The following is an 11,455-nucleotide window of genomic DNA, read 5'->3' as shown; positions in this document are numbered from 1 at the left end:
ACCAGATCTTATTACAGATGGTTGTGAGCCACCATGTGGTTGCTGGGAATTGAACTCAGGACCTCTGGAAGAACAGTCAGTGCTCTTAACCTCTGAGCCATCTCTCAGCCCCCTTGCTTTTTCTTTTGGACAGTGTCTCTTACTGAACTTGGAGTTCATAGAGTTAGCTGGGCTGGCCAGCAAGCAAGCCCCAGTGACCTTCCTGTTTCTGCTCCCTGGGATCAGAAGTGAACAACCCCACACTTGGCTTTCACTTGGGAAGTGGGGATTGAACTTCGGTCCTCATGCTTGACCCACTTAGCCCTCACCCTAGTCCCTGAGGCAAACTCTTTCGAACAAGCCAATGTACGTGAGACACCAGACATAGTGAGCAAGCAAGTGGAAGTAGACGGGTGGTGTCTCAGAGAAGCCAGAAGGCAGCCCTGGTCCACTCGAGCACAACCATTCCTTGAGCTATGACTAAAAGACATGGCAGATACTCAGTAAACGAGATTGCCCTGGAGACCTCAGTTCCTTATAGCAGTGGCCAAATCATTTCTCACAGGGTGCTAAGTGGTAGAGGGAGGAGACACTCCAAGCATGAAACACAGGGCTGGGCCAGGACTGGAGGGCAGCAGTGGTTGGGCCTACTTCCGGGTGGGAAGCAGGAAGTGTTTAGTTAGGGGAAAGAGGAGGTTTGGGGGTACAGGGCTGCTGGGAGGGAACCTGAAATCCCAGCTAGGGGGAGGGGCAGGGCTGTGGGGACAGGAAGGGAATGAGTGAGGCTGCAGCAGAGGGAAGGGACAGCAATGTGAGGTGACAGAAGTCAGGAAGCCTGGCTCAAGGGCAGAGTATGCCGGTTCACAGCCTAAGTGCATCCTTCTCGGTGCCTAGATATGCACTTGTGTGTCACTTCGTGGCTCTTGGACAAAAGCCAGAGTGTATGCATCAGCACAGCCTGTCCCCACTCCGCTGCCCTCGGAGTGCACATCCCACAGACAGGAACTGAGGAGCACCAACTGCCACACACATATGGCCTACCTAGGGCTTAAATAGTCTCTTCATTACTATCACCTCGACTTCAAACAGCCTTTGGTCTACACATCAACCCTAGCATCGTATATCTTGCTGACATGCATGCACCAGCCTTCCCAATACATGAAGCTGGGAGAGCAGCTTCTCCTGGACACAAGGGAACCGGAGCCCTTTACCTTGAGGTCGTATTTGCGATGTACAGTGAGCCGATGACTGAACACATTCCTGGTGACCACCATGTAGGTCTCCACGCCGTCCACAGTCAAGCGGTACATGCCCAGGAACTGCGGCAGGAGGGTGTTGCCATGACACTCCACTATGAACTAGAATGGAGGGCAGGGAGAGAGGAAAGGCTAAGGGGCAGGAAAGCACCTAGGACGAGGACTCTCCCAGACCAAGATGCCCCGAGATTCTACTTTCAGACTAGTGGTTTTGACAAGAGGCTCTGGAGGGGCTGGAGAGAGAACTGAGTGTAAGAGCCCTGGCTGTCCTTCTAGAGGACATGAGGACAACTAAACGGCCATATGACCAAATGACCCACAATGCTGACTATACCGTGGTTTATAAAATCCAGGGCTTCTGCTGTGACGTCAGAGACTGTAAGTTCCCGTCACCATTTCCCATTGCCTGGTTACCAGGCATAGTGGTTAACTTGGATTGTAACTGAACAGGATTAAGAAGCAGCAACTAAGAAGCCAGGCAATAGTGGTGCATGCCTGTAATCCCAGCACTCAGGAGACAGAAGCAGAGGCAGGCAGATCTCTGTGAGTTTGAGGCCATTCTGGTCTACAGAATGAGTTCCGGGACAGCCAGGGCTACACAAAGAAACCCTATCTCAGAAAAAAACAAAACCCCAAACCCAAAAACCAAACCACTGTAAGAAGCACCTAAGAGGGATGTTAAGAGAGCTGGCTGCTCTTCAGAGAACCTGATTAGTTTCCCAGAACACACATGGCAGCTCACAGCTGTCTGTAACTCTAGCTCCAGGGGTTCTGACACCTTTCTGGCCTCTCTGAGCACCAGGCGCTGATATGGTGTGCATGCACGCATGCGCGCGCGCGCACACACACACACACACACACACACACACACACACACGCACACGCACAAAATACCCATACACCTAAACTTACATTAATTTAAAAAAAAAAAAAAAACCTGCTGGGCGGTGGTGCACACACACACACACACACGCACACGCACAAAATACCCATACACCTAAACTTACATTAATTTAAAAAAAAAAAAAAAACCTGCTGGGCGGTGGTGGCGCACGCCTTTAATCCCAGAGGCAGGCAGGCAGAGGCAGGCGGATCTTTGTGAGTTCGAGACCAGCCTGGTCTACAAGAGCTAGTTCCAGGACAGGCTCCAAAACCACAGAGAAACCCTGTCTCGAAAAACCAAAAAAAATAAAAAATAAAAAAAAAATCTAAGAGCCGGGTGGTGGTGGCGCACGCCTTTAACCCCAGCACTTGGGAGGCAGAGGCAGGTGGATCTCTGTGAGTTTGAGGCCAGCCTGGTCTATAGAGCCAGATCTAGGACAGCTAGAACTGTCACACAGAGAAAGCCTATCTTGAAAAACCAAAACAACAACAACAACAACAACAACAAAAGTACCTAAGAGATTAGTACAACATACCTCTGGGGCTATAGGTGACATTCCAGAGCCAATGAGACCACGGTGGGGGGGGGTAGAGGGCAGGTGATCTAAGGAATGATTTAATCTATTGATTACATTATTGGCAAGTGGGAAAGGTAAGAGATGGGAACAGCTGGAGAAAGTACGTAACTAGGGGCTGTCCTCAGGAGCTGAGTCCTGCCCTGCCCACTTCGTGCATGTCCTTTTTCTCTCCTTCCAGCCTGCCCGAAGTAAGAAGCAAGCAACTGTCCCCGCTACACATTTCCAGCGCTCTGCTGCTCTGCCCAAGTGCAGCCAAGGGACCGAGCTCCCCGAAACCACAAGCCAAAATACATCCTCCTCCTTTCTATTTCTGTTTTGTTTCTTTGAAACAGGGTTTCTCTGTAAAACAGCCCTGGCTGGCCTCGAACTCACAGAGATCCACCCGCCTATGTCTCCTGAGTGCTGGGATTAAAGGTGTACGCTACTATGCCCATCTTGTGGTTTTTTATTACATCTTATTGACTTATTCTTGTGGCACTGCACACTTGTGGAAGGCAGGGGACAGCCTGTGGGAACCAGCTCTTTCCTCCACTGTGGAAACTCCTGCCGTCAGGCGTGGTGGTCCGGGCAAGACTGTCCCTCACAGGTTCAGAGGTTTGCGTACATGGTCCTCAGTTGGTCATACATTTGGGTAGGTTTACAGGGTGTGGCCTTGCTGAAGGAAGTATGTCACTGTAGGTGGGCTATGAGGTTTCAAAGCTACACACCATTCCCAGTCTGTTCTCTCAGCTTCCTGCTGCTCCAGCTGCCAAGCCTGCCACCTCGACTCTGCCATCATGAATGCTAACCGTCTGGAACTGTAAGCCCAGATAAAATCTTCTCTACGGAGCCTTGGTCCTGGTGATTACCACAGCAATAGGAAAGTAAATGATCCATCAGGCTCGATGGTAAACTCTCTTACCACTGAGCACCTCACAGGCCCCGGATCTTCTATCCTTGAGACTGTTTCTGTCAGTTATTCTGCCACCGCGATGAGAAAAGGAACTAAGGCATGAGGAAGCAGCTCCCAAGCCCCGCTGGAGTGCTCTCCTTCTCTCTCCCGACCCATCCTCCGCAGCCCAGGCTGGGACTCACCATACCTGGTGGTATTTCTTTAAGATGTTGTGCATCTCGGCCACGTCCTCACTCGACACCGTCTTGATGACAAAACGCCGGTCATAGGTGGTGAGGAAACGGGTGCCACACCTGCCTTGGCTGTCACTGTTGATGGGGGCACTGCGTGTCACTGAGTTCTGAGGAGGCAAAACGAAAGCCATTGATTTTGATGAGGAACGCAGTATTTTTTTTTCCTTTTCTTTCCCACAGGGCTAAGAGGTGAACCCGGGGCCTGCACATGCTGGACGAGCACCCTACCGCTCCATCCCTAAGCTTCTGACCACACCCTACCGCTCCATCCCTAAGATTCTGACCACAACTCTTGAATCTTTTCCTATGGACTGAATCACTTAAAGACCGACAAGTGCCCTGGCAGAGGTCTCCAGGGCGGACCTCCCCTAACCCCCTTTCACTTGGAGTACTTACAGACCTCTCGAAAATTTTCCTCCCGATAAGAGCTGCTCCTACCCTTGACCTCAGAGTAGGCCGTGTGTATGATACTGTTCTGACCCAGAGAGCTGCTCTAAAAGCCAGAACTGCCTCATTGGGAGGGGACCGAGTTCCAGTCTTGACCCTCACAAGCAGTGTGGCCTCAAGTGAGCCATTTAAGTTTCTCTGCTTAAAACAGAGGGAGACAGACCAAGAGGACCGACTGCCTGAGTGTCGCAGATAACAAAGCGTAGGAACGAATCAGAAGGCCCATCGTGGAAGCAATGGGTACTTTCCTATGTAACCATGCACTTTTCTGTGTGTTGATCCCATTGCTTGAAAACACCTCCTAAGGAGAGAAGTTGGTCTTCTCTCTCTCCCCATGCCTCCCGGGTATAGGCCTTGCTCATCTGTGTAGGCTGGAAGGCCGTCCTAGGAGCCCCTGTGGCTCTGTCTCTGGTCCTCCTCAAGACCCGGGCCCCATTATGGTCAGATAGAGAAGCCCAAAGAGGGTGGGGCAGGTGACTTTGGGAGGTAAGGGTAAGGGGAGATTCCCTGCTGCCCAGGTTCCTGGAAACACACCCACTGGGACATGCTGGCGGGAATGCTCTTTGCCAATCTCATGAAGCCCTACTTGGTCACTTAATAGAACCTCACAGAACCCTCTGGAGGGGCCGGAGAGGTGGCTTGGCAGTCTGAAGTGCATGCCAGCCTCGCAGGAAACTGGAGTTTGACCCCTAGCACTCAACTGTAACTCCTACTTTAGGAGAATCCAATGCCTTTGACCTCCAAGGGCATCCACACTCTCACATAGACACACAGACAGACACACATACACAGTGACAGACACACATAAAAAAAAAAAAAGGTCAGGCATGGTGGCCTTAATCTTAATCTCAGCACTTGGGAGACAGAGGCAGGTGGATCTCTGTGAGTTCAAGACTAGCCTGGTCTACATAGCAAGTTCCAGGGCATCTCCACAATGAGTTAAAACAAACAAACAAACAAACAAACAGGGGGCTGGAGAGATGGCTCAGTGGTTAAGAGCATTGCCTGCTCTTCCAAAGGTCCTGAGTTCAATTCCTGGCAACCACATGGTGGCTCACAACCATCTGGAATGAGGTCTGGTGCCTTCTTCTGGTCTGCAGACATACATACATACACAATATTGTATACATAATAAATAAATATTTTAAAAAAACCAAAACAAAAGAACCCATGGAGGACCAGCACTGCCTTCATAGGGGCAACATGGAGAGGTAAGGCATGCTGGACATTCTGCAGTAAGGGTGCTAAGTTAAAGAACACCCTATGAGTCTCCAATTCCCAAAAAAGTGGGCAGGCTTTATAAATGAGTCTCCTTTCTCCCTGCCTAGCCCTGCAGCAGCGAGCCAGGTGGAGATCCACAGGTCTGTCGCCTTGTGTCTAGCAGCACCCCGGAACAGCAGGCTTGAGCAGAGTCATGTGCGCGCAGGGCTGTCAGAGGCATGACATGGACAGAGAGAGGGCGTGGTGAGACAGCCCAGGGACAGCCAACAACCCGTGTAGTAGGAACAGAGCCACACAACACGGGGTGGCAAAAATGGCAAGACCGGTTCAGAAAAGTGGACTACATTCAGGTTAAGACTTGGTTCAGGGTTTGGCCCCAGCAGAGGAGCTGGAGAAACCTCGGGACATCTTGGTCATGGACATTCCTGGGAGCTTAAGGCTGCCATCCACTCTTCCTTTCCTCATCAGAGCACTCCTGTCTGCATGCAAGCCCTCCAGAGCCGAGGAGGGGTGGGGGAGGAGGAGAGGAAGGGGGCACTTGTCTCCAGACTCGCCCCACACTCCTTGGAACTCTCCAAGGTTTACAAAATGCTTCAGGGCTTTAGCATTTGATTTTGATCTCACTGTGGTATCGGTATGGACAAGGAAAGAGTCAGCTATGGTCCTACTGCTGAAGGGCAAAGACACTCTCTTCCACCTTCTCTAGCTGGCCGTGTGCCAGGAAAGAAGGGGCTCAGAGTGCAAGGCAGAGAAGGTGCGGAGCCATGGCCGCTCAGTCTGAAGGACACTCCCTCTAGGCTGACGGCTTCTGTGACAGGATCATGCTCTGGCTTCTGTGACAGGATCATGCTCTGGAGAGCGCAGTCACTCTGGCATGCCTACCTCCTCCCACCATGAGGACAGCAGACATATTCAGGGGACACTGGCTCATACTTGGCAGTAGGATGCACGACCCTACGTGTCTTTTTTTTTTTTTTAATATTTATTTATTTATTTATTTATTTATTTATTTTGTATACAATATTCTTTCTGCGTGTATGCCTGAAGGCCAGAAGAGGGCACCAGACCTCATTACAGATGGTTGTGAGCCACCATGTGGTTGCTGGGAATTGAACTCAGGACCTTTGGAAGAGCAGGCAATGCTCTTAACCGCTGAGCCATCTCTCCAGCCCCCTACGTGTCTTTTTCCTAAACTGTCTTATCTGCTATAACAAGGCTCACTGCTTGCTCCCTATACAGCCCCCTCCCTCCTGCTGCTCTCCCTCTTCCTCCCCCAACAAGAGCTTTGGAGGCCACACCCAGAAGCTCCCGATGCCCCACTGGCCCTGTCTGCTAGCACTGGAGTGAGCTTGGACAGGGAGATGCTCAGGGACCACCGACACTCTGCCCCCTGCCTGTCTTGTGACTTCCTAACCCCCTCATCCCTGAACCCTCCGGCTGTACCTAGACAGCCCCGTACCTGGTAATCCTGGTCATCAATCCCAAACCTCTCCCTGAGGTTTCGGAACACCATAGGGCAGTACTCCTTGAACTTGAAGCGGCTGGGGAGGTTTTCCCTGGGGAAAGTAGATACACACTTTGTGAGCTGCCCTTACTCAGTCTGAGTGACACCAGAGCCCTTCAAAGTGTGGCCCGTATAAACTCTGGAGTCGCAAACTCTGCATTTTCAGCAAACACTGTAAGTGATTCTGGCTGGGTAGAATTCATCAAACTGTACACTTAGAATCTATATGACTTGGTTTTGTTTTTAATGCTGTCCTTAAAACTGAAGCAAAGCATATTCACTGGGCGGCGAGACCCAGAATGTGCACCTTCTCACAGCATGCTGGGACGATTGCTCTCATCGAAAGGCCACTCTTCTCTGGGAGACTGCCATGGAAACATCCTGGAGATGCTCATGTCCAAGACGCCCTGCCTGCTGCATGTCCACAGGTGAAGGTGAAGGTGAAGCTGGCGTGAGCCATGGGCTCACCTGCAGGGCCAGCATTCAGGAGACTGAGACAGAGGGACACTGAGAGCATCAGGCCAACATGGGCTACCTAGGTAAGTTCCAGAACAGCTTGGGCATCATGTGAGACACCTCAGCTAAACAAGCTTGGTTTGTACTGAAGAGGTCTTCAGTCAGCTGACGAGGAACCGGTTTTTTGGTTTGTTTGTGAGTTTTGTGGTACTGGGAACCAAGCCCAGCGCCCCACACATGCAAGGCAAGTGTTCTACCATTGAGTTACAGACCCAGCCCTGGGACCACACCTTTACAAAGCCATGCCATTCCTTAGTCAGTCCAGACTCCTAAAAAGAGAAAATGGTCTAGAAATGAGGGCTCTTCCTTTATGGCAACTCTGTCAAGGGGCCCCCTTCTAGACTGAGGCCCTCTGGCTATTCCAGGATGCAGACTTCCTGAAAATCAAAATAAGTGGCTCCTCCTGAAGCCTCCAACACATCTTCTAGAATAGCACTGTTGCCTAATAGACATTACATCTGGGATTATTGAAATGAGCCAAAGCGAAGATGAAAGAAAAGTCTAAGAGCTCAGTGTTCTGTTCTGAACCAAGGCGTGAGTGAGACCAGAGACCTGGAACAGGATGTGTGTGATGTCTGCCCCTGGAGTGCTAACCTCTCAAACTGTACCAGCTTGAGCTGACGGCTACCGACCATTCCTTAGGAGGCCACTTGGGAGGTGGCCGTCCTGAAGACCAATGGCTTCCAGAACGAGATGCCCCTGCCTACTGTGGCAGAGAAAGACCACTAGAAGCTGTTCTGAAAACCAAGCTTGTCCTCAGAGCTGACAGTCTGGAAATGGGGGTGGTGGTTGTGCAGCTGGTGAAGTGGTGGAGACTAAGGACAACGGATAGCAGGACCCAGGGGGAGCATGCAGAATAGAGCACAGTGGAGTGCCTCAAGGTTTCTGGTGTGGCCCATGGTGAAACGTAAAATTAAGGCTACAAAAAAGGCCAGGAGCGGGGTGAACACCGAAACTCCAGCCCTGGGAGGTGGAGGCAGGCAAGTGGACTGTCAAAAGCTCAAGGCAGGTACTGAGATCAGACTAGACACTAAGATCCAGCCTACGCTACATGAGATGCTGTCTCAAAGCAGCAGCAGCGCAGCAGCAGCAGAAACAAGCAAAGCTTGGGAGGCAGGTGTGTCACATCTGTACCTCAGGAGGTTGAGGCAGGAGGACTGCCAGAAGTTTGAGGGTTTGAGGTCAACCTTGTCTACGCCAGTCTGGGCAAAGCCAGCATATTGGTGTGTGTGTGTGTGTGTGTGTGTGTGTGTGTGTGTGTGTAATCTCAGCACCGCCAAGGGGGCAGAGGCAGGAGTTCACTGATATTCAAGGTTAGCTTAGTCTACACTGTGAGCCCCATGACAGCCAGGACTATCCAGACAAATCTTGTTTCAAAACAAACAAACAAATGGTTTAGAACAGGTCCTCAGCAGTGCTGGATAAGAGCTGACCACTTGAAGGTCTCCAAAAGTGGCCTGAGACAACTTCTAGACATTGGTCTGGAGGCTGAGAGGCCACAAAATCAAAAGAGAGAAGAGTTTATTTTGGGAAGTGACCTTGAGCACCAAGCTCAGCCTGTGGCTTACACACAGGTGGGGCAGGGGCATGCCTGGCAGGGGAGATGAAGATGGGTACACTAGCTACCTCAGCTCTCAGAGCTCCCTTCTCCAGAGCTGGTCCTGGGAAAATCACCTGGGGCCCAGCTACAGCCCCAAGGGACCCTGGCGGTAGCTGATACAGGAAGATGACATGCATGGGGGAAATCACATTTTAATTGCATCCTCCAGGCCTGTCTGTCAACTCTGCCAACAAGTGTACTTGTGACACACATCAGGTACTTCAAGGAAGTAAAAGGCAGTCCACAAAACCCAGCCCTCCCCGCAGGAGCCTACTTACTTATTGAAGAGATGATTGTCCACCTTGATCTTGCTGTAAGCTTTGAAGTCGTCTGGCATTAGCATGACAGGGACAGGGACATTGCTCAGCTCATTGATCTGCAAAGCAAGGCCAAAGCCAGGGACTTAACCAGGAGGCCACAGCCTTAGAGACAGGAAGGTGCAACCCGGACTGTATTCCCCCTCCAGGCTCTCTCCCCTGCTTCTGCTCTTCTTTGGAGTAATTCATTCCCAGCCACACCTCCACCTGTTGAGTCTCCTCTGCCTAACAAGGTGGAGTTCATGTGGGATTCCCCCCAAGTCTGCTGTAAATGTTTTATTACCACTGGTTAATAAAGAAGCTGCTTTGGCCTATGGCAAAGGCAGAATATAGAAAGGTGAGAAATCCAAGTGAAGATCGAGGAGGAAAAAAGGTGGAGTCAGGCAGAAGCCATGTAGCTCCCGAAGAAGAAGGACACCAGACTCTGGCCAGTAAGCCACAGCCTTGTGGCAATGCACAGATTAGTAGAAATGGGTTAATTTAAGATGTAAGAGCTAGCTAGGAATTTGCCTGAGCCATTGGCCAAACAGTGTTGGAATTAATATAGATCTTGTGTGGTTATTCGGGTCCGGGCAGCCAGAAAACGAAAGAAGAGTCTCTGTTTACACAATGGTGCCCAACTGGGGCTAGAACCCACGACCCCGAGGTAAGAGTCTCATACTCTACTGACTGAGTTAGCTGGGCACATGTTCCACGAAGCTTTCCTTGCTCCCCAAGCCTCCCAAATATTGTGGTTAATGCTGATAAACCTCATGGCCTGCTGGACTTCAGCTAGGCAAGGCCATGACTGATCTTTCTTTTCTTTCTAGTGCTAGAGGTCAACTCCAGAACTTTCCACATGCCAGGCCACTGATTGTGCTAGCAGAGATCACCTAGTGGACCTCTGGGGACTCCATGATGGCACCCTTACTTGACCTGAGAGTTATTCGATAAATATTAGTCAACCATAATAAATACATTTATAAATGAATGCCCTACAACCTCAGTGCATACTAACTGAAGCCTTTGGTTATCTTAATACAAACTGAGGACCACTCAAGACATTAGCTCATGGCTAGGAAAAAAATGGGTGGATCTTTGTGGGTATAACATCTATCTCCAGAGAATAATGGTTAAAATTAAAGGGATCGAGGTGCACGTTACACGCCTTTAATCTCAGTACTCAAGAGGCAGCCTGAATTCAAGGCCAGCCTGATCTACATAGAGTTCCAGGCTAGCCAAGGCTACATAGTAAGAACCTGTCTCAGAAAAACAAGAAAATAAAAAGATTAGTAAGCTGAGGAGTTAGACACCTGGCCCTGGCTCACTTTGGTCCTCCTAACGAAAGCAAGACCAGCTCACCATGCAACAACCTGCTTATGCTGAACTGTTGGGGAGATACCTTGCCCCTACTACAAACAAGCCTTCTCAGTGTCAAACACGCACACACACACATACACTGCACCCCCTGGTAGTAGAGGCCTGGATGGGGAGCCAGGGAGATACAACACATACATACACACATATACACACCACATTCAGATAAATGAGGTTTGAACGGGGAGCCAGGGGACACCCACATCCCCACACACCCACACCCCACCCCAGGTAATAGAGGCCTGGATGGGGAGCCAGGGAGACACAACTTACACACACACACACACACACACACACACACACACACACACCCAGGTAATAGAGGCCTGGACAGGGAACCAGGGAGACACAACACATATATGCACACATACACACACCACATTCAAATAGAGGCTTGAATGGGGAGCCAGGGAGACACCACACACACACACACACACACACACACACACACACACATCCCACCCCAGGTAATAGAGGCCTGGATGGGGAGCCAGGGAGACACAACTTACACACACCCACACCCACATCCCACTCCAGGTAATAGAGGCCTGGATGGGGAGCCAGGGAGACACAACTTACACACACACACACACCCCACCCCTAGGTAATAGAGGCCTGGACAGGGAGCCAGGGAGACACCACACACACACACACACACACACACACACACACAC

General features: G+C 50.7%; 1 protein-coding gene across 1 annotated transcript in view; it reads right to left on the bottom strand.

Annotated features, from left to right (window-relative positions):
- Pip4k2b (phosphatidylinositol-5-phosphate 4-kinase type 2 beta) overlaps positions 1–11,455 on the bottom strand; it is a 31,184-nt gene that overhangs the window by 8,655 nt on the left and 11,074 nt on the right. The window contains exons 2-5 of the mRNA XM_005368312.2: positions 9,387–9,484; positions 6,948–7,044; positions 3,775–3,927; positions 1,191–1,337 (exon numbers count right to left, since the gene is read on the bottom strand). Coding sequence (XP_005368369.1) covers positions 1,191–1,337; positions 3,775–3,927; positions 6,948–7,044; positions 9,387–9,484 — 495 coding nt within the window. The remainder of the gene's footprint in view (positions 1–1,190; positions 1,338–3,774; positions 3,928–6,947; positions 7,045–9,386; positions 9,485–11,455) is intronic.

Source organism: Microtus ochrogaster, unplaced genomic scaffold (assembly GCF_000317375.1).
Source record: "Microtus ochrogaster isolate Prairie Vole_2 unplaced genomic scaffold, MicOch1.0 UNK31, whole genome shotgun sequence".
Classification (NCBI taxonomy): domain Eukaryota; kingdom Metazoa; phylum Chordata; class Mammalia; order Rodentia; family Cricetidae; genus Microtus; species Microtus ochrogaster.
This window is presented reverse-complemented; position numbering and strand designations above follow the sequence as displayed.